Source organism: Xyrauchen texanus, chromosome 36 (genome assembly GCF_025860055.1).
Source record: "Xyrauchen texanus isolate HMW12.3.18 chromosome 36, RBS_HiC_50CHRs, whole genome shotgun sequence".
Taxonomy (NCBI): Eukaryota; Metazoa; Chordata; class Actinopteri; order Cypriniformes; family Catostomidae; genus Xyrauchen; species Xyrauchen texanus.
The window spans coordinates 2,458,996-2,482,325 of record NC_068311.1 but is presented as its reverse complement, the minus strand read 5'-3'; the positions used below and the strand labels follow the sequence as shown (position 1 = coordinate 2,482,325).

At 41.6% G+C, this 23,330-nt stretch overlaps 2 protein-coding genes across 2 annotated transcripts in view; one reads left to right on the top strand and one right to left on the bottom strand.

Annotated features, from left to right (window-relative positions):
- Nucleotides 1–9,445, top strand: part of LOC127629642 (protein IWS1 homolog) — a 21,431-nt gene extending 11,986 nt beyond the window's left edge. The window contains exons 13-15 of the mRNA XM_052106777.1: nucleotides 2,084–2,140; nucleotides 6,626–6,743; nucleotides 9,310–9,445. Coding sequence (XP_051962737.1) covers nucleotides 2,084–2,140; nucleotides 6,626–6,743; nucleotides 9,310–9,438 — 304 coding nt within the window. The 3' untranslated portion in view covers nucleotides 9,439–9,445. The remainder of the gene's footprint in view (nucleotides 1–2,083; nucleotides 2,141–6,625; nucleotides 6,744–9,309) is intronic.
- Nucleotides 9,446–10,131: 686 nt separating this feature from the next.
- Nucleotides 10,132–22,740, bottom strand: LOC127629643 (coagulation factor IX). The gene is made up of 9 exons (XM_052106779.1): nucleotides 22,555–22,740; nucleotides 22,116–22,215; nucleotides 20,053–20,210; nucleotides 17,111–17,135; nucleotides 16,866–16,979; nucleotides 16,650–16,784; nucleotides 12,899–13,206; nucleotides 12,640–12,754; nucleotides 10,132–10,729 (listed from the first exon to the last, which is right to left on the bottom strand). The coding sequence occupies exons 2-9, from the start codon at nucleotides 22,180–22,182 to the stop codon at nucleotides 10,134–10,136; spliced, it is 1,518 nt and encodes a 505-aa protein (XP_051962739.1). The 5' UTR covers nucleotides 22,183–22,215; nucleotides 22,555–22,740; the 3' UTR covers nucleotides 10,132–10,133.
- Nucleotides 22,741–23,330: the final 590 nt, after the last annotated feature.

The window sequence follows — 23,330 nt, the reverse complement described above, 5'->3', positions numbered from 1 at the left end:
GTGTTTGTGCATATGTGTATATAGTGTGTGTGTTTGTGCATATGTGTATATAGTGTGTGCGTGTGTGTTTGTGCATATGTGTATATAGTGTGTGTGTGTGTGCGTGTGTGTTTGTGCATATGTGTATATAGTGTGTGTGCATGCATGTGTGTTTGTGCATATGTGTATATAGTGTGTGCATGTGTGTTTGTGCATATGTGTATATAGTGTGTGTGTGTGCATGCATGTGTGTTTGTGCATATGTGTATATAGTGTGTGTGTGTGCATGCATGTGTGTTTGTGCATATGTGTATATAGTGTGTGTGTGTGCATGCATGTGTGTTTGTGCATATGTGTATATAGTGTGTGTGTGTGCATGCATGTGTGTTTGTGCATATGTGTATATAGTGTGTGCATGCATGTGTGTTTGTGCATATGTGTATATAGTGTGTGCATGTGTGTTTGTGCATATGTGTATATAGTGTGTGTGTTTGTGCATATGTGTATATAGTGTGTGCATGTGTGTTTGTGCATATGTGTATATAGTGTGTGTGTTTGTGCATATGTGTATATAGTGTGTGCGTGTGTGTTTGTGCATATGTGTATATAGTGTGTGTGCGCATGTGTGTTTGTGCATATGTGTATATAGTGTGTGCGTGTGTGTTTGTGCATATGTGTATATATAGTGTGTGCGTGTGTGTGTTTGAGCATGTGTATATAGTGTGTGCGTGTGTGTTTGTGCATATGTGTATATAGTGTGTGTGTGTGTGTGCATGTGTGTTTGTGCATATGTGTATATAGTGTGTGCGTGTGTGTTTGAGCATGTGTATATAGTGTGTGCATGTGTGTTTGTGCATATGTGTATATAGTGTGTGTGTGTGTGTGCATGTGTGTTTGTGCATATGTGTATATAGTGTGTGCGTGTGTGTTTGAGCATGTGTATATAGTGTGTGTGCATGTGTGTTTGTGCATATGTGTATATAGTGTGTGTGTGTGTGCATGTGTGTTTGTGCATATGTGTATATAGTGTGTGCGTGTGTGTTTGTGCATATGTGTATATAGTGTGTGCGTGTGTGTTTGAGCATGTGTATATAGTGTGTGCGTGTGTGTTTGTGCATATGTGTATATAGTGTATATAGTGTGTGTGTGTGTGTGCATGTGTGTTTGAGCATATGTGTATATAGTGTGTGTGTGTGTGCATGTGTGTTTGAGCATGACCCCCCCATTGCATTTAACACAGTGTGTGAAAGTGAATTTCTATTCTATTTGGTTCTATTCCATGTGAGCAATTCTATCACATTCTGTTCTAATATAGATGTTCTGATTCTGTTCAGTTTGATTCTATTTTACAATTTGATACATTTGTGTCATGTGCTTTAATCAGATTCTATTGTACTATTATACTTGGTCACATTCGATTCTCCTCAGCAGTGATGTCTGATCCATTCAGACCTTTAGTGTGTGAGAGCGCGTCCGTGAGAGCGCGCGTGTGTGTGTTTCTGTTTCATTATGAAAACTAGGGATGCACCGATGTATCGACTGTTGATATTTATTGACCGTTATTGATCAATTATAAGCATGAAATTGAAATGCACAATCCAGTAGGGGTGTAATGATCCATTGATCTGGATTGATGCATCGATACAATGTCATTGATTCAACGCATAAACATTGATGTATATTGTTTTTTTTAATTCTCTTGCCATCCACGTCTATATGCGATACAACAACCTTATTCATCTTGCTTTATAAGCACTAAACACGTCTCATGTGGGACACGGATATGGTGGAGTGATGTTGTGTTGTATCTCAGCGCTGATGAATGTTCATATTGGTACATCCCTAGTTGACATGCTGGTGTGTGTGTGTGTGTGTGTGTGTGTGTGTGTGTGTGTTTTAAAACAGCTGTTTGTATTCAGGCTTGTGTGATCAAACTCACCCATCTGTCAGTCAAACCTGAAGCAAATGCCTCCTGAGCCCGACTACACTGCCAACACAACATATGAGTCAAACTCTGACTGCATGTTTGCCTGAACACACATCACAATTATCACTTTATACATTTATACACTTAAACCCGTGTGTGTGTGTTTTCTCCTCACAGCTCAGGTGGACAGACTCCTCGCAGAGATTTGGAAAAGGTGCTCACCGGAGAAGAAAAGTGAGTGTGTCTCTCGCACTCATACACTCACACACGCTCTCTCTCGCACACACTCTCTCGCTCTCACACACTCTCTCGCTCTCACACACACACACTGTCTCACGCTCTCACACACGCTCTCACACACGCTCTCACACACACACACTGTCTCACGCTCTCACACACGCTCTCACACACACACACTGTCTCACGCTCTCACACACACACACTGTCTCACGCTCTCACACACGCTCTCACACACACACACTGTCTCACGCTCTCACACACACACACTGTCTCACGCTCTCACACACGCTCTCACACACACACTGTCTCACGCTCTCACACACACACACTGTCTCACGCTCTCACACACGCTCTCACACACACACACTGTCTCACGCTCTCACACACGCTCTCACACGCTCTCACACACTCTCTCGCTCTCACACGCTCTCTCGCTCTCTCACACGCTCTCTCACACGCTCTCTCACACGCTCTCACACACGCTCTCACACACGCTCTCTCGCTCTCACACACACACACTGTCTCACGCTCTCACACACGCTCTCACACACGCTCTCACACACGCTCTCACACACACTGCTCTCACGCTCTCACACGCTCACACACGCTCTCACGCTCTCGCTCTCACACACACTGCTCTCACGCCGCTCTCACACGCGCTCTCTCACACACTCTCTCACTGCTCTCACGCTCACACACTGCTCACTGCTCACACGCTCTCACACACGCTCTCACACGCTCACACGCTCTCACACGCTCTCACACACGCTCACTGTCTCACGCGCTCTCACACGCTCTCACTCTCACGCTCTCGCTCTCACTGCACGCTCTCACACTGCCGCTCTCTACGCTCTCTCACGCTCACGCTCTCACACGCTCTCTCACACGCTCTCACACCGCTCTCACGCTCTCACACGCTCTCTCACTGCTCACGCTCTCGCTACACGCTCTCTCACACGCTCTCACACACGCTCTCACGCTCTCTCACGCTCTCTCGCTCTCACACACGCTCTCTCGCTCTCACGCTCCACGCTCACACACGCTCTCACACGCTCTCGCTCTACACGCTCTCACTACACGCTCTCTACGCTCTCACACACGCTCATCTCACGCTCTACACACGCACTCTCACGCTCTCACACGCTCTCTCACGCTCTCACGCACGCTCATCTCGCTCTCACACGCTCACTGCGCTCATCACGCATCTCGCTCTCACACACTGCTCTCATCACGCTCATCACACGCTCACTCATGCATCACACGCTCTCACACTCATGCTCACACGCTCACTCGCTCTCACGCATCACGCATTCTCACACGCTCTCACGCACTACTCACGGCTCTCACACGCTCTCACTGACATACTGCATACTATCACATGCACTCATCACTCGCTCTCTCACGCACTCATGCATGCTCTCTCACACGCATCACTCGCTCTCACACGCTCTCTCGCTATCTCACAGCTCTCACGACTACTCTACACTGGCTCTCTCTCACGCACTACTCGCACTGCTCTCTCACACTCTCTCACATGCTCTCACACGCTCTCTCACTGTCTCACGCTCTCACACACTCTCACTGTCTCACGCTCTCACTGTCTCACGCTCTCACTGTCTCACGCTCTCACACGCTCTCTCACTGTCTCACGCTCTCACACACTCTCACTGTCTCACGCTCTCACACGCTCTCTCACTGTCTCACACTCTCACACGCTCTCTCACTGTCTCACACTCTCACACACTCTCTCACTGTCTCACACTCACACACTCTCTCACTGTCTCACGCTCTCACACACTCTCACTGTCTCACGCTCTCACACACTCTCACTGTCTCACGCTCTCACACACTCTCTCACTGTCTCACGCTCTCACACACTCTCACTGTCTCACGCTCTCACACACTCTCTCACTGTCTCACACTCTCACACGCTCTCTCACTGTCTCACGCTCTCACACACTCTCTCACTGTCTCACACTCACACACTCTCTCACTGTCTCACGCTCTCACACACTCTCACTGTCTCACGCTCTCACACACTCTCACTGTCTCACGCTCTCTCACGCTCTCTCACTGTCTCACACTCACACACTCTCACGCTCTCACACACTCTCACTGTCTCACGCTCTCACACACTCTCTCACTGTCTCACGCTCTCTCACGCTCTCTCACTGTCTCACACTCACACACTCTCACGCTCTCACACACTCTCACTGTCTCACGCTCTCACACACTCTCTCACTGTCTCACGCTCTCTCACGCTCTCTCACTGTCTCACACTCACACACTCTCACGCTCTCACACACTCTCTCACTGTCTCAAGCTCTCACACACTCTCTCACTGTCTCACGCTCCCTCACGCTCTCTCACTGTCTCACGCTCTCACACACTGTCTCACGCTCTCTCACGCTCTCTCACTGTCTCACGCTCTCTCACTGTCTCACGCTCTCACACACTCTCTCACTGTCTCACGCTCTCACACACTCTCACTGTCTCACGCTCTCACACACTCTCTCACTGTCTCACACTCTCACACGCTCTCACGCTCTCACACACACTCACTGTCTCACGCTCACACACACTCTCTCACTGTCTCACGCTCACACACACACACACTCTCTCACTGTCTCACACTCACACACACACTCTCTCACTGTCTCACGCTCACACACACACTCACTGTCTCACGCTCTCACACACACTCACTGTCTCACGCTCTCACACACACTCACTGTCTCACGCTCTCACACTCTCTCACTGTCTCACGCTCTCTCTCACTGTCTCACGCTCTCACACACTCTCTCACTGTCTCACGCTCTCACACACTCTCTCACTGTCTCACGCTCTCACACACTCTCTCACTGTCTCACGCTCTCACACACTCTCTCACTGTCTCACGCTCTCACACACTCTCTCACTGTCTTACGCTCACACACACTCACGCTCTCACTCTCTCAATGTCTCACGCTCGCTCTCTCACTCACTGTCTCACGCTCACACACTCTCTCACTGTCTCACGCTCACACACTCTCTCACTGTCTCACGCTCACACACACACTCACTCTCACGCTCACACACACACTCACTCTCACGCTCACACACACACTCTCACACTCTCACACACACTCACTGTCTCACGCTCTCACACACACTCACTGTCTCACGCTCACACACACACTCACTCTCACGCTCACACACACACTCTCACACACACTCACTGTCTCACGCTCTCACACACACTCACTGTCTCACGCTCTCACACACACTCACTGTCTCACGCTCTCACACACACTCACTGTCTCACGCTCTCACACACACTCTCTCACTGTCTCACGCTCTCACACACACTCTCACTGTCTCACTCTCACACACTCTCTCACTGTCTCACTCTCACACACACTCTCACGCTCACACACTCACTCTCGCTCACACACACTCTCTCACTGTCTCACGCTCACACACACACACACTCACTCTCTCACGCTCACACACACACTCTCACGCTCTCTCACGCTTTCACACACTCTCTCACACACTCACTCGCTCTCACACACTCTCTCACACACTCACACGCTCTCACACACTGTCTCACGCTCTCTCGCACGCACTCTCTCACGCTCGCTCTCACACTCTCTCACGCTCGCTCTCACACTCTCTCACGCTCGTTCTCACACTCTCACGCTCGTTCTCACACTCTCTCACGCTCGCTCTCACACTCTCTCACGCTCGTTCTCACGCTCTCTCTCACGCTCTCACGCTCTCTCTCACGCTCTCACACACACACTCACTCACTCACTCACTCTCTCACACACTCACTCACTCACTCTCTCACACACACACTCTCTCATGCTCTCACACTCTCTCATGCTCTCACACTCTCTCACTGTCTCACACGCTCTCTCACGCACTCTCTCTCACACTCTCTCACTCTCTCTCACGCTCTCACACTCACTCTCTCACACGCGCTCTCTCGCGCTCTCTCTCGCGCTCTTTCTCGCGCTCTCTCTCGCGCTCTCTCTCGCGCTCTCTCTCGCGCTCTCTCTCACGGTCACGCACACACACACTCTCTCTCACTCACACACTGTCACTCACTCACTCACTCACACACACACACACTCTCTCTCACTCACTCACACACACACACTCTCTCTCACTCACACACTGTCACTCACTCACACACACTCTCTCTCACTCACACACACACAAAATAACTATTGAACCCAGTTAAAATAATGGCAAATGTTTTTAGTAATTGTGGGTTCATACAGGCAGTGGACGAATGTTTTTATTATTTTAAAGTTGTTGTTTTTTTTAATCAGTTGTTTGTAACTTTTATTATTTTGACAATATATAGTTTGTAGAATATAATTAGTGTAGTATAATCTTTCTTCACTGCTAGTATGTTTGTGATATTATTTTCTTCCAATAAAAACATTCATACGCACACGACTCGCTCTTACATCTCTCTCTCTCTCTCAGGGCGCTGCGGCCGGGTGACCCCGGGTTCTGTGCGAGGGCACGTGTGCCGATGCCATCCAATAAGGACTACGTCGTTCGGCCGAAATGGAACATAGACATGGACATGGACTCGAGCAGAGTGAGTGGCGCGTATATGTGGGCGGGGCTTGTCGTGTTGAATTACTATTGTTTGTCTGATTGGTCAAGGTGAGCTTTTACCATCACCAGATTAGTCAAGAGTTTGTGCTGTTATGCGATTGGTCAAATGGAAGTTTTTACAATTATCTGATTGGTCGAGGGAGACTTTTTCCTGCTATCTGATTGGTAGAGGAGATTTAGGAAAGGCATCAGCCTGCTGGAGAAGCACAATGGAGAAACGGCGCTGCCCACAGGGTGCTGTGACATTCAGCATTGAGGGAAACCGAATGTCCCTGTAGTACACACTCCTGTCTGTGAGGGGCAGTAAGGGTCTGTGAGGGGCAGTAAGGGTCTGTGAGGGGCAGTGAGTGTCTGTGAGGGGCAGTAAGGGGCAGTGAGTGTCCGTCCGTGAGGGGCAGTAAGGGTCCGTGAGGGGCAGTAAGTGTCCGTGAGTGTCTGTGAGGGGCAGTGAGTGTCTGTGAGGGGCAGTGAGTGTCTGTGAGGGGCAGTGAGTGTCTGTAAGGGGCAGTGAGTGTCTGTAAGGGGCAGTGAGTGTGAAGTGTCTGTGAGGGGCAGTGAGTGTCTGTGAGGGGCAGTATGTGTCTGTGAGGGGCAGTGAGTGTCTGTGAGGGGCAGTAAGGGGCAGTGAGTGTCCGTCCGTGAGGGGCAGTAAGGGTCCGTGAGGGGCAGTAAGTGTCCGTGAGTGTCTGTGAGGGGCAGTGAGTGTCTGTGAGGGGCAGTGAGTGTCTGTGAGGGGCAGTGAGTGTCTGTAAGGGGCAGTGAGTGTCTGTAAGGGGCAGTATGTGTCTGTGAGGGGCAGTGAGTGTGAAGTGTCTGTGAGGGGCAGTGAGTGTCTGTGAGGGGCAGTATGTGTCTGTGAGGGGCAGTAAGGGGCAGTGAGTGTCCGTCCGTGAGGGGCAGTAAGGGTCCGTGAGGGGCAGTAAGTGTCCGTGAGTGTCTGTGAGGGGCAGTGAGTGTCTGTGAGGGGCAGTGAGTGTCTGTAAGGGGCAGTATGTGTCTGTGAGGGGCAGTGAGTGTGAAGTGTCTGTGAGGGGCAGTGAGTGTCTGTGAGGGGCAGTGAGTGTCTGTGAGGGGCAGTGAGTGTGAAGTGTCTGTGAGGGGCAGTGAGTGTCTGTGAGGGGCAGTGAGTGTCTGTGAGGGGCAGTGAGTGTCTGTGAGGGGCAGTGAGTGTACGTGAGGGGCAGTGAGTGTCTGTGAGGGGCAGTGAGTGTCTGTGAGGGGCAGTGAGTGTCTGTGAGGGGCAGTGAGTGTCTGTGAGGGGCAGTGAGTGTACGTGAGGGGCAGTGAGTGTCTGTAAGGGGCAGTGAGTGTCTGTGAGGGGCAGTGAGTGTCTGTAAGGGGCAGTGAGTGTCTGTGAGGGGCAGTGAGTGTCTGTGAGGGGCAGTGAGTGTCTGTGAGGGGCAGTGAGTGTACGTGAGGGGCAGTGAGTGTCTGTGAGGGGCAGTGAGCGCCCGTGAGGGGCAGTGAGCGCCCGTGAGGGGCAGTGAGCGCCCGTGAGGGGCAGTGAGCGTCCGTGAGGGGCAGTGAGTGTCTGTGAGGGGCAGTGAGTGTCTGTGAGGGGCAGTATGTGTCTGTGAGGGGCAGTAAGTGTCTGCATGCTGCACTGTTCACAACCCGAACACGCAAACCACCTGCTGTCAAATCAGATCCTCTTCACAATATGTGGCAGCATCTTTCTAGACCTTTTCTAAAAGGAAAAGTTCATTCATTGAACAAGTTTTTCCAAACTTGGATCATTGGCTTTTAAAGCATCATCAGTTTATCTGTAATTAATGCAGCTGGTGTGAAAGAGCTTCAGCTCGCAATTAAAATATTATTTAATTATTTTTACATGTGCCTAAAACTGGAAACTGTTGCTTCAAGCAAGAAAACTGTAAAAAATTTACATTTTTCCATCGTTAAAAATAAATCGAAACTATTTATTACAAGCTAATTCTATAATTTACATTTTACATACGAATTACAAGCAACAAGAGGAAAACAAATAGCAATTAAAAAAGTTTATTTTTTTTAGTAAATTTGTATTATAATATTTATTTTTTAAATGTGCGTAAAACTGGAAACTGTTGCTTCAGGGAAGAAAATAATATAAAATCGTTGCTTGTTTTTGTGCATTACAGTATTTACTGTGTTCTCATTTTTCCATCATTAATCATTTTTTTTCAATAAAACTGGAAAATAATTACAAGCCAAAAAATGAATCTTAAAATGTTTTGTTTTTACGGATAGTTTTGCTGTTTACATTTTTAAAATGAATTTGCATAAAACTGTAAACAAATTCCTAAAGCCAAAAATAATAATAATTATTAGCTTGTTCATAGTTGCAGAGTTTCAGTTTTATGTGGTTTAGTTTCATTTTACGGAAATAAAAAAAACATTATTAAACCACAGAAAACTGAAAATAAGCAAAAAATAGTTTTAGTAAAAAATAGTATAATTTTTTTAAGAATGCTTTTGTTTTTAGTGGCAGAGTTTTCATTATAATTTTATATAATATTTATATATGTTTTGGCATTTATTACATTTCTCCCTTCTCGCTTCTTTAGGGTCCAACAGCGAAGAAGGGATTATCACGAGTAGATAAACAGATGCGACGCTTTGCAGACATCAAGCGGCTAAAGAAGCCGGGACACGCGGTAAAGATTAGCGTGGAGGGGAACCGTATGCCTCTCTGATACTGTCCCCTCCCCCTCTCCCAAAAGCCCCCTCCCCCAACTATCTTTGTTTTTTATGTTTCTGTAAAATGGTGCCAGTCTTGGATGTTGGATTGTACAACCGAATAAAGCGATGTCAGGAAGGCTACATGTCTGTGGTTTAGCTGCGCGTGGTGATTTAGCATAACCGCGTGTTTGCAATTTATTGTCTGCCTACAGAACTGAACTATGAACCCTTAAAGTGTTTCTCCAATGTATCTTTCATGATAAAGAGTTTCCAGAACTTTTACTCACGTAGCACTTGACTTTTTTTTTCTCTTCAACTTTTACACACAGTTTGTTTACGGCTGAAATAAAACACATGCTCAGTTTATTATTGACACGATTTGAGGTTTTATAATATTAATAACCAATCTAAAATTAAGATTCTTAACATGTATTCATATTAATTTGTTTTTGCTTAATCTGTATCCCTGTTGCATAAAATGAATCATACATTTACCTCCAAAAAGTGTTTGAATGTTAAAAAAACAAAACAAAGTGTGCATTATTTTAAAGGCACAGGCACATTTTTTTAATCAACACATTTAACGATTGCTGCTCAGTTTGCAATAAAGTATTTTGGGACTTTGACAAACAAAATTTCCCATTTTTATTGATTAGAAAAGTGATTTATTGATTTAAGTGTCCAAATAATATTTAAGCCACTGTAGATATTAATAGTGTAACGGAGCTTTAGTAGTCGGGACGTGCTGGTTGCGTTTTTCTTCCTCTTTCATAATTTCGTCCTGTATCCAGGGCAGGTAGTTACCAAGCCTGGTATAAACTCCATATTTGCCCTCGGCCGCACACCTCTCTCCCCAGCTAACCACTCCGGCCAGAAACCAGGTACCTCTGTAGTTGACTATGAAGGGCCCGCCGCTGTCCCCCGTACAGGCATCAATCTCCGCCATTAGAAACCCAGCGCAGAACATGTTGTCTGTGATCACCTGTTCTGTGGACTGGATGCAGTTCATCTGATCCACCACCGGGAGCACCACCTTCCTCAGGAACCGCGAGGAGCCATACATGTAGCGTGTGGCACCCCAGCCCGACACCAGCCCGTGTTCGCCAGGCTTCAGTAGCCGTTCTGCCAGGAGGGTGTTTGGTAGGCACGCGGGTGTGGCGTAGGGGCCCCGGGTCACGGGTTTGGACAGGTACAGCAGAGCGATATCACTGTCAAAGGTGTATTCGTGGAAATGAGGGTGGAGCACGACTTTTTCCACCTTGATTTTCTGCTCGTCCTTGTCGGGAAGCATCTTATCGTAGTCGCCTGCAAAGACACACACACAAGGGAACGTTTAAAGAAATGTCCGGGTCATACGTCACCCCAAAAACTAAATATAGCTTGCAAAAATAAAATGACATTAATTGACTTGGCCTTTCAAAAATATTCAGTGACCACTAGAGCCCCCCTTCTTTTCAATAACTGCAATGAAACCGCAACCACAGCCTCCCAAATGCTGTTCAAAGAGGCGTTTTGTCTTCACGTTTGAGAAGGGCCCACAAGTTCTCAGTAGGATTTAAGTCAGGTGAGGAATGGGGCCACGTCATTATTTGGGCATCTGTGAGGCCCCTTGCTGGCTAGCCAAGCAGTGAGTACTTGGATGCATGTGATGGATTGTCCCGCATAAAGATCACGGCCTTCTTGAATGCTGAGACTTCTTCATGTGCCACTGCTTGAATAAAGTACTTTCCAGAAACTGGCAGTAGGTTTGAGAATTGAGTTTCAGTCCATCTTCAACTCGAAAAGGTCCAACTACCTCATCCTTAATGATAGCAGCCCATATCAGTACCCCTCCTCCACCTTGCTGGCACCTGACTCGAAGTGGTGCTTATTAGTGATCCAGCCACGGGCCCATCCATCTGGTCCATATATGTATACATACACACACATATATACATACAGTCAGGTCCATAAATATTGGGACATCGACACAATTCTAATCTTTTTGGCTCTGTACACCACCACAATGGATTTGAAATGAAACGAACAAGATGTGCTTTAACTGCAGACTTTCAGCTTTAATTTGAGGGTATTTACATCCAAATCAGGTGAACGGTGTAGGAATTACAACAGTTTGTATATGTGCCTCCCACTTTTAAGGGACCAAAAGTAATGGGACAGATTAACAATCATAAATCAAACCTTCACTTTTTAATACTTGGTTGCAAATCCTTTGCAGTCAATTACAGCCTGAAGTCTGGAACACATAGACATCACCAGACGCTGGGTTTCATCCCTGGAGATGCTCTGCCAGGCCTCTACTCCAACTGTCTTCAGTTCCTGCTTGTTCTTGGGGCATTTTCCCTTCAGTTTTATCTTCAGCAAGTGAAATGCATGCTCAATCGGATTCAGGTCAGGTGATTGACTTGGCCATTGCATAACATTCCACTTCTTTCCCTTAAAACTCTTTGTTGCTTTACGTAGTATGCTTCGGTCATTGTCCATCTGTACTGTGAAGCGCCGTCCAATGAGTTCTGAAGCATTTGGCTGAATATGAGCAGATAATATTGCCCGAAACACTTCAGAATTCATCCTGCTGCTTTTGTCAGCAGTCACATCATCAATAAATACAAGAGAACCAGTTCCATTGGCAGCCATACATGCCCACGCCATGACACTACCACCACCATGCTTCACTGACGAGGTGGTATGCTTTGGGTCATGAGCAGTTCCTTTCCTTCTCCATACTCTTCTCTTCCCATCACTCTGGTACTGATGTACCGCCTGGAGAGTGTATATACACACACACACATACACACACACACACACATATATATATATATATATATATATACACATACATAAATACAAAGACAGACACACATAGACACACCCACACATACATACATACACACAATCACATACACATACATACACACACACACCCACACATACATACATACATACATACACACACCCACACACACATACATACATATATACATACATACACACACACACATACATACATACATACACATACACACCCACATACATATACACACATACATAAATACACATACATACACACACCCACATACATACATACACACACACAGATATATATATATATATACACATACATAAATACACACACATACATACATATACACACCCACATACATACAACACCTGAATAAAAGGTCAAGGGTCACTTCAGACAAATGACGACTCACCGATGGTCACATGATCTGGCGCTTGCTGGAGACAGTGTGCGGCTGTTACAACCCAACGCTCATTGATCAGAGAACCGCCACAGAACCCGTATTCATCCGCACGACGAAGTAGAACCTGCAGTGCATAAACAAACATCTAAAGGAATATTCCAGTTTCAACACAATTTAAGATCTATTGACAGCATCTGTCTGTAACAACATTCATGAAACTTCAAATGACGCAACAACGCATAATTTATTAAGGTAAGGTTTTGGGCACCTGCCACGGACTCCCGCCCTGACCCTGCAGCTGACCTCCAACGATGCGCGTGGTGTCACTTCCTGAGTGAGCTAGTTCATCCAATGGGTGCAGCATAACTGATCTGTTTGCTGGTGGGGTGGTCTGGTTTGTTTGCAGGTGAGTGGTGTTGTCTACTGTACTTCTGTTTTGATGTAATAAGTGGGAGGAGTTTCCCAGTGAGTGGGTGTGGTTTATATCTTCAGTGAATGGGTAGGCGGGGCTTATATCATCCAGTAAGGAGCGAGACATGATCCCACCATTCCACTGTTTTCCACAGGGATACTGCACTACCACACACACACACAAGCAGAGAAAACACATCTGCAATAGTTCAGGTAACAGGTATGAATGTATACTGTAACAAAAGCATTTACGGTAACATAATCCCAAACTGTTTTTAATTTATTATCCCCAAGTTTTATATATTGTATTAATTTTGCATTAACGGATGCATTTATTTATTTCATTGGTGCACCGATCAGGAAATTTGAGGCCGATACCGAAAGTGCTGCAGTGATACATTTATGCCACACACAGTAATATTACAGTAACACTTTACAAAAAGGTAACATTATTTAACAACATTACTGTAGTTAACATGAACTAATGAACTTAACTCTTTCCCCACCAGCGTTTTTTAAAAAAAGTTGCCAGCCACCGCCAGGGTTTTGGACGATTTTCGCTAAACTTTAATGGCCCGCAGAATATTTTCTTCCATGAATATACGAAGACGCTATATATCACAATAAAGATCTGGGCCTCTGCTTTTAGGCAAAAAAAAACGATTTTATTTTATCTTCATTTGTTCTTTTTTTATTGCAACTTGAACAGAGGTAGGTTTTGTCAAAAAACAACATTTCAGACAAAAAGCTGAGAAAAAGGCATGTTTATGTCTGATATTTTGAGCTTCTCAATACTCCACTTCTTCATGTTTGAGACAATCGCAGTCTGTTTCTTTGATCAAAGAGTTGCGTACTCTTTCAAAACATGCGCAGGGGTCTTCCTTACCGTATAACACCTAAAACACGGAAACCCGGAAAATTCCGTGTTTGGCGGGGAAAGGGTTAATGTTAGTTACAACATATACATTTTTTTTTTAAATCAAGTTGTTTTAGTTAATGCACATTAATGCATTATGAACTAACAATGAATTAACAATTAACTAACATTTAACTAACAATTAATTAATAATGAATTAACAATGAACTAATAATGAATTAACAATGAACTAACAATTAACAATGAATTAACAATGAACTAATAATGAATTAACAATGAATTAACAATGAACTAATAATGAATTAACAATGAACTAATAATGAATTAACAATGAACTAACAATTAATTAACAATTAACTAACAATGAACTAATAATGAATTAACAATTAACTAAAAACGAATTAACAATGAACTAACAATTAATTAACAATTAACTAATGAACTAACAATGAACTAACAATTAACTAACAATGAATTAACAATTAACTAACAATGAATTAACAATTAACTAACAATGAACTAATAATGAATTAACAATGAACTAACAATTAATTAACAATTAACTAACAATGAATTAACAATTAACTAATGAATTAACAATGAACTAACAATTAACTAACAATGAATTAACAATTAACTAACAATGAACTAATAATGAATTAACAATGAACTAACAATTAATTAACAATTAACTAACAATGAATTAACAATTAACTAATGAATTAACAATGAACTAACAATGAATTAACAATTAACTAACAATGAACTAATAATGAATTAACAATGAACTAACAATTAATTAACAATTAACTAACAATTAACTAATGAATTAACAATGAACTAACAATTAACTAACAATTAACTAACAATGAATTAACAATTAACTAACAATGAACTAATAATGAATTAACAATTAACTAACAACGAATTAACAGTGAACTAATAATGAATTAACAATTAACTAACAATGAACTAATAATGAATTAACAATTAACTAACAATGAATTAACAATTAACTAACAATGAACTAATAATGAATTAACAATTAACTAATAATGAATTAACAATTAACTAACAACGAATTAACAATGAACTAACAACGAATTAACAATGAACTAATAATGAATTAACAATGAACTAATAATGAATTAACAATTAACTAACAACGAATTAACAATGAACTAATAATGAATTAACAATTAACTAACAATGAACTAATAATGAATTAACAATGAACTAACAACGAATTAACAATGAACTAATAATGAATTAACAATTAATTAACAATGAACACATTTATTTTTATTAACTAAAATGATGATTAATAAATGCTGCAAATATATTGTTCACTGTTTGTTAATGATACTGTAAAGTGATCAATGGAAAGGAGGAGGCGAGAACCGGCTTTTCAATATAAATAATAGGTTTAATGATAAACTTAAAAGAAAACATAAACACACACATGACGGACATGTCCGCTAACGATCTCCGCACGGCCCCCTGCAGTCAGCCTTTAAACCTCACGGAGGCATAATTAGCCTAATACGCCCCGCCCTCCACCCTGCCACAGATACCTAATGCATTAACTAATGTTAAATAAATTAAACCTTTTTATTAAGTGTTAACAAAATTACATTAAAATCACATTAATTGTGAATTGCTAACATTTATTTATATTGAAAACAGTTATTAATAGTTCTGTTGTCATTATCAAAATGTCATTGTGACGTACTGGCAACCAGTAAAAACCATGAGAGCATCACACACAGCAGAGTTACTATAAATTATCCAATACAAGCTTTAAAACTTTTTTAAAGTTTTTGGCATCTTGTAACACAAATCACTCATTTATAAGCAAATGCGTGAAGACGTCATGATCATAAACGTCATGTTTTAAAACAAACAAGCATATTCATCTAAATGACATCATGTCTGAAAGATTCAATTTGTGAATGCTTAGAATTGCCACCAACTCGCCCTACAAAGTTTCCTAACATGCTGCACAAAAAGATCGGCCCTGATTCTAGGCATGATCGCCGATTTAAGGTGAAGATAGTCCAATTTCAATCGGTGCACCCCTAATTTATTTATGTATTTATACAGTTATTTGTATATCACCTCGTGCATTTAATAATTTATATAGTCATTCTAAAATATATTTATGTTTTTGTGTATTTATTATTTTTTGCAGCATTCATCACAATTTATTTTTCTCTCGGGCAAATGTTTATTTTCATATATATATATATATTTATTATTAAAAAAAAATTCTGTGACTTTTTTCTGAAATTGTTTTTAATCAGATTTGTTTTTTCTTTAATATATTTTTTTTCTCAATTGGCAACATATGAGAATTTGTTTTTCTTAGCTAACATTAGCATATTGTGCCAACCTCTGCCACCAGGTGCCACTATCTAAAGCATAGCATCTTATGTTGACAAGGTGACAGAATGCCTGTTGATTTATACATTTATGATTATAGTATTTATATACAATTATAAGATTATTTTGCTTAATCAAGGATAAACATTTTTATAATATTTTATAATATTTTTATAATAAATGTGCAAATATATTTTTGTTATGTAGAACATAGGCTCGGGAAGTCACTAAGACATAAATGTTTTTTTAACCTACGTTTTTCCAAAACATTTTCCACATGCAGATAAGAAATGCAAGTTTTTTTCGTGCCTCTTATCTTGAATAACGTATATGATACTTCTGTTTATACCTGCTGGACTGCAGGTCCGTCCGTCTTCATCTAGTCGGTAACCATCTGCGCAGCTGCAAACGATACTTGCCGTCTGAAGTAAATTACTGCAGTAGTGTAGACAACCTCCATTCTTATATTTACAGTCAAACATCTCTGAAGAAAACACATTCAGTTACTCTTAACATCCATACCATTAGCGATCTACGTGACCTTTTAAGTGTTTAAATGTAGAACCTTTTTCACAGTGTTTGCCGCCGTACTGCGGAGGACAGAGACACTCGTGAATGCCGCGGTTCTCCCTGCAGATTCCTCCATTCAGACACGGGTTAAACCGACACAGATTCAGATCTACACATGACACCAACAAATGTAGTTTCATCATCATCTAACAGGATTAAGTCATAACTTTGATTTCAGTAATACTGTTTTAGGTTGCTTTTAAAATGAAAGTGAGAGTACACGTATAGAAGGACACTTACTCTGATATCTGTACCAAAACTCCATCTGAAAGAAAACAAGTCAGAATGAAGAAAATTGCTAAACGATAACAAGAACAAGATCATGTTTCTTTAAAGCTGCTGTAAGCGATTTGTTCATGGAAAGGTTTGCAAAACATTTTCCTACTCCCTGAAAGATATGATTTAAATATCCTGAGATATCTCTAGACTCTGTAAACAGCAAACTAAAATGTGTCCGCGGCCGCAGTCTCTGGTGCTTTCTGCCTGTCAATCATTTTTGCATGTTCTCATTGTATTGTAGTTGCAGCAAATTAATGAGGCTTAATGCCATTTTTATGCCATGTTGTTCATAAGAGTTGCCAGTTGAGGGCGCTGTTTTACTGCATTTGTTTTTAATAACCGTGTCTGCTCATGTCGGTCTCAATGAAGCTCATTTGGTGTCTTTGGAGTTCGGATTTTTGGAAAGAGTGGGCGTGGCTAATTCAACGTATCAGTCTGGTGAAAGTAGAACCGCTAAAATCGCTTACAGCACCTTTAACTTCAAATTAGTTCAAATTAAAACTGACGCTTTTGGTGCTTTTGAAATTCATTTTATAGTTTTACTCTTGTCCCAGACTTTCAATATTAAACTATGAAACTACATTATAGTTGGCTATGAAATTAGCCTTAGAAAGACAAAGTTTAAAAACCTAAAAAATGTAATTTCCATCAAAGTCATTTCCAGCACAGAATTCTATTAAACACAATACAGGAAGTGCTGGAAATGATGCTGTGCTGGGAATTGAATGGCATAAATCTTCTGTGATGCATGTACATACCCTGTTGGACATTGTTAGTAAACAAACAATTTACTATTTATAAAAATGTTTTTAACGATACTTTACTTTCTAGAAGTCTACAATGCTAAAAGCGCCAGAAGTTGAAGAAACACCCATATATTCTTAAAAATAAAGGTTCCAATTAGAACCAAAAATGATGTTACAGTCTGATGTCACATGAGAACATTTTCTTAGTTCCACAAAGAACTTTTTGAAACCCGTATATGATCTGATGCTTTTAAAAACAAAAAACTGATCTGAGGAATCTATAATGAGCAGTTTTAATTCTCCAGAGAACCACAGCAGCTCGATAACCATATACAGTGGCAAGAAAAAGTATGTGAACCCTTTGAAATTACCTGCATTTATGTATAAATTTGTCTTAAAATCTGGTTTGATCTTCATCTGAGTAACAAACTGAATAAACACAATCTGTTTTAACTAATTACACACAAATTATTGTTTTGTTCCTGTATACATAGAATAAATCATTAAAACATTCACAGTGTAGGTTGGAAAAAGTATGTGAACCCTTAGGCTCATGACGCCAACAAAAGGTAATTACAGTCAGGGGTTGGCAAACCTGGCATTCGATTAATGAAACAAGATTGGAGGTGTGGGCTATAGCTACTTTGGCGAATAAAAAGCACTCAAACATTTCGAGTTTGCAATTCGCAAGAAGCATCTACTGATGTGGGCCATGCCTCGCAAAATAAGAGATCTCAGTAGACCTATGATCAAGAATTGTTGCTTTACATAAAGCTGGAAAGGGTTAAAGATTTGTCAAAGAGTTTAGATATTCATCTGTCCACAGTTAGACAAATTGTCTATAAATGGAGATGATTTAGTACTATAGGTACTCTCACTAGAAGTGGCCGTCCAGCCAAGATGATTTAGTACTATAGGTACTCTCTCTAGAAGTGGCCGTCCAGCCAAGATGATTTAGTACTATAGGTACTCTCTCTAGAAGTTGCTGTCCAGCCAAGATGATTTAGTACTATAGGTACTCTCGCTAGAAGTGGCCGTCCAGCCAAGATGATTTAGTACTATAGGTACTCTCACTAGAAGTGGCCGTCCAGCCAAGATGATTTAGTACTATAGGTACTCTCTCTAGAAGTGGCCGTCCAGCCAAGATGATTTAGTACTATAGGTACTCTCTCTAGAAGTTGCTGTCCAGCCAAGATGATTTAGTACTATAGGTACTCTCACTAGAAGTGGCCGTCCAGCCAAGATGATTTAGTACTATAGGTACTCTCGCTAGAAGTGGCCGTCCAGCCAAGATGATTTAGTACTATAGGTACTCTCACTAGAAGTGGCCGTCCAGCCAAGATGATTTAGTACTATAGGTACTCTCGCTAGAAGTGGCCGTCCAGCCAAGATGATTTAGTACTATAGGTACTCTCACTAGAAGTGGCCGTCCAGCCAAGATGACTCAAAGGACACACCGCAGAATGCTCGATGAGGTAATGAAGACCCTAGAGTGACAGATAAAGACTTGAAAAAAATCATTGGAACTGGTTAACATCTCTGTTCATGAGTCAACTATACAGAAAACATTAAACAGGTATGGTGTCCATGGCAGGACATCACAAATGAAGTGGCTGCTTTCCAAGACAATCATTGCTGAGCACCTGAAGTTTGCAAAAGACCAACTTGACACTCCACAACACTACTAGGAAAATATTTTGTGCACTGATGAATCTAAGGTTGAATTGTTTGGGAAGAACACGCAGAAGCAGTGCTGTAAGGAATACTGTTCCAAAATTCCTTCTGAACGTTGCGCAGGTATAATCCGCATCTACCGGAAACACTTGATTGAGGTTTTTGCTACCAAAGGATCAACCAGCTATTAAATCCAAGGGTTTACTTACTTTTTCCACATCACTGTGAACGTTTAATGAGATGTGTTCAATAAAGACATGAAAGATTATAATGTGTTTGTGTGTTGTTACCTTAAGCACATTGTGTTTGTCTATACTTGTGACTGATGAAGATGAGATCACATTTCATGGTTCTTGATAAGAAGTGTGTTCTATGTTGAACCTAAGAAACTTTGAAGAACCTCTGTTTTTAAAAGTGTAATTTGTGCTCTCTGTAAAGTAGATTTTTTGTTTCAGATCAGTAATGAATAAAATGTGACAGAACCGTTTTCTCTTTGCTTTGGAAGATCTCAGAAGCCTCTTCCTGCGAGCACAGCTCCTCATAACACTCCCGCTCCAGATTCCCAGGTTTCATCTCCTCCAGAAAGCTGTTTGCTCGTCGAGTCCTGAGCAGATGAGCCGCATCACGCCTGTCCATGAACACTGAACATGACATAAAAATTCATAAACATGTCCTATTAGACAGATAGACAGACAGATAGATAGACAGACAGACAGAGAGTCAGACAGATAGATAGAGATGAAGTCAAAGTTTACATACACTTAGGTTGAAGTCATTAAAACTAAGATTTAAACCACTCTACAGATTTAATATTAACAAACTATAGATTTGGCACGTCTGTTAGGACATATAATTTGTGCATGACACGAGTAATTTTTCCAACGATTGTTTACAGACCGATTGTTTCACTTTTAATTGACTATATCACAATTCCAGTGGGTCAGAAGTTTACATACACTAAGTTAACTGTGTCTTTAAACAGCTTGGAAAATTCCAGAAAATTAATTCAAGCCTTTAGACTATTAGCCAATTAGCTTCTGATAGGAGGTGTACTGAATTGGAGGTGTACCTGTGGATGTATTTTAAGGCCTACCTTCATACTCAGTTTGTTTGACATCATGTGAAAATCATAAAGAAATCAGCAAAGACCTCAGAAAAAAAATAAATAAATCATGGATCATCCTTGGGAGCAATTTCCAAATGCCTGAAGGTGCCACGTTCATCTGTACAAACAATAGTACGCACGTATAAACCCCATGGGACCATGCCGCCATCATACCGCTCAGGAAGGAGATGCATTCTGTCTCCTAGAGATGAACGTAGTTTGGTGTGAAAAGTGCAAATCAATCCCAGAACAACAGCAAAGGAGCTTGTGAAGATGCTGGAGGAAACAGGTAGACGAGTATCTAGATCCACAGCAAAACGAGTCCTATATTGACATAACCTGAAAGGCTGCTCAGCAAGGAGGAAGCCACTGCTCCAAAACCATCATAAAAAAGCCAGACTACAGTTTGCAAGTGCACATGGAGACAAAGATCTTACTTTTTGGAGAAATGTCCTCTGGCCTGATGAAACAAAAATGTAACTGTTTGGCCATAATGACCATCGTTATGTTTGGAGGAAAAATGGGTGAGGCTTGCAAGCCGAAGAACACCATCCCAACTGTGAAGCATGGGGGGGTGCAGCATCATGTTGGGGGTGCTTTGCTGCAGGAGGGACTGGTGCACTTCCCAAAATAGATGACATCATGAGGAAGGAAAATGTTTTGGATATAATGAAGCAACATCTCAAGACATCAGTCGGGAAGTTAAAGCTCGGTCGCAAATGGGTCTTCCAAATGGACAAAGACCCCAAGCACGCCTCCAAAGTTGTGTCGAAATGGCTTAAGGACAACAAAGTCAAGGTATTGGAGTGACCATCACAAAATAGAAAAGTTATGGCAGATCTGAAAAAGAGTGTGCGAGCAATGTTACAGTTCTCAGTTACACCAGTTCTGTCTGGAGGAATGTGCCAAAATGGGTCAGATAGACAGACAGACAGATATACATATATAGACAGACACAGATAGACAGACAGACAGATAATATAGAAAGTCAGATAGATAGACAGACAGACAGACATACAGACAGATATATAGACAGACATACAGACAGATGTATAGACAGACAGACAGATATAGATATATAGACAGACACAGATAGACAGACAGACAGATAATATAGACAGACAGACAGATATAGATATATAGACAGATAGATAATATAGACAGACAGACAGATAATATAGACAAATAATACAGACAGACAGATAAATAGACAGACAGATAATATAGACATATAGACAAATAGATAGACAGACACAGATAGATAGATAGACAGACAGATAATATAGACAGATAGACAGATAATATAGACAGACAGACAGACAGATAATATAGACAGACAGACAGATAGATAAATAGACAGATAAATAGACAGACAGATAATATAGACAAATAGATAGACAGACAGATGGATATATAGACAGACAGACAGACAGATAGTCACCTGTAGACGGCAGGGCTGAGGTTAGATGTATTAACAGAAGAATCACACATATCATTGAGTCAGACATCACAAATCCGCAACTGATCTGCTGTAAATGAACCTGTTTACAAGAGAATTAAAAACATTTAAACGGTTTGTTAAATGTTTATTGACCTCCTCCTGCTCTGCTGAACTCAGATCTTTCCATTTTGAACAGTTTCTGTAACTTTATTCAGTTCAGGAACAGTTCTGTAACTTTGCAGGTTTATTTGAGTCATTGTGTTCAACAGAGACTCAGAAAGAGTTCAGTTTCACATGTAAACAAACCTAACAAAGATCTTCACACCTGTCCATTATAAACACTCTAGTTTGCCACAGATGGTGCAGCAATCCTAAGTTTTTCCTAAAATAACTTTTTCCCCCTCTGTATTTTTGAGAGTTGATCATCGACTTTACTCACCTTGTTCAGTTCACTGTATGTTCCTCTCTCAACCTTTAATTTAACCTCCTTCAGACTGATTTTAAACAGACTATTTTAACGTTTCTATAGAGTTTATTTGACCTCAGATGAACCTGTTTTGATGCTAACAGCAGCAAACATTAGACCGCTCGTTTAGTTGGTACCAGTGATAAATAACAGTATTTGTATTGCGCAATAAAATTGACCTTTAGTCAAGCACAATGTTTACAATGACATGTACACACACACACACACACACACACACACACACAACGCGCACACACACACACACACACACACACACACACACACACACACACACACACACACACACACACACACACACACACACACACACACACACAAACGCGCTCGCGCGCACACACACACACGCTACATTTCCTGCATACACTATTTTAAGGCACATTTTACATCAGTACAAACACTCTTTTGTAACATTTAACACAATAAATCCTGATCAATTTAATATCAAAACCTTTAAAGAGAAAGACTGAGACTTTTATACAGTTATAAAGTCTCTTATACGCAAGATAAAGTTACAATCGCAAGACAAAGTCGAGGTTAAGTGATATAACTGCGACTTTATTTTTCAGAATTGTGACTTTATATCTCGTCGCATTGTGACATTTATGTCTCGCAATTTCACGTTTATTTTGCGTCACTGAGACTTTATTTCTCTTAATTGCGAATTTATACAGTATCTTGTGCACCTTTATGTCTCACGATTGAAACTTTATATCTTGTCGCATTGTGAC

Coding starts and splice junctions, on each gene's coding strand:
- LOC127629643 (XM_052106779.1), bottom strand. CDS start 22,182: ATGTCTGACTCAATGATATGTGTGATTCTTCTGTTAATACATCTAACC. Junction 20,211..22,115: donor CTCAGCCCTGCCGTCTACAG/GTGACTATCTGT, acceptor TGTCATGTTCAG/TGTTCATGGACAGGCGTGAT. Junction 12,755..12,898: donor AGGGCGGGAGTCCGTGGCAG/GTGCCCAAAACC, acceptor TATGCACTGCAG/GTTCTACTTCGTCGTGCGGA.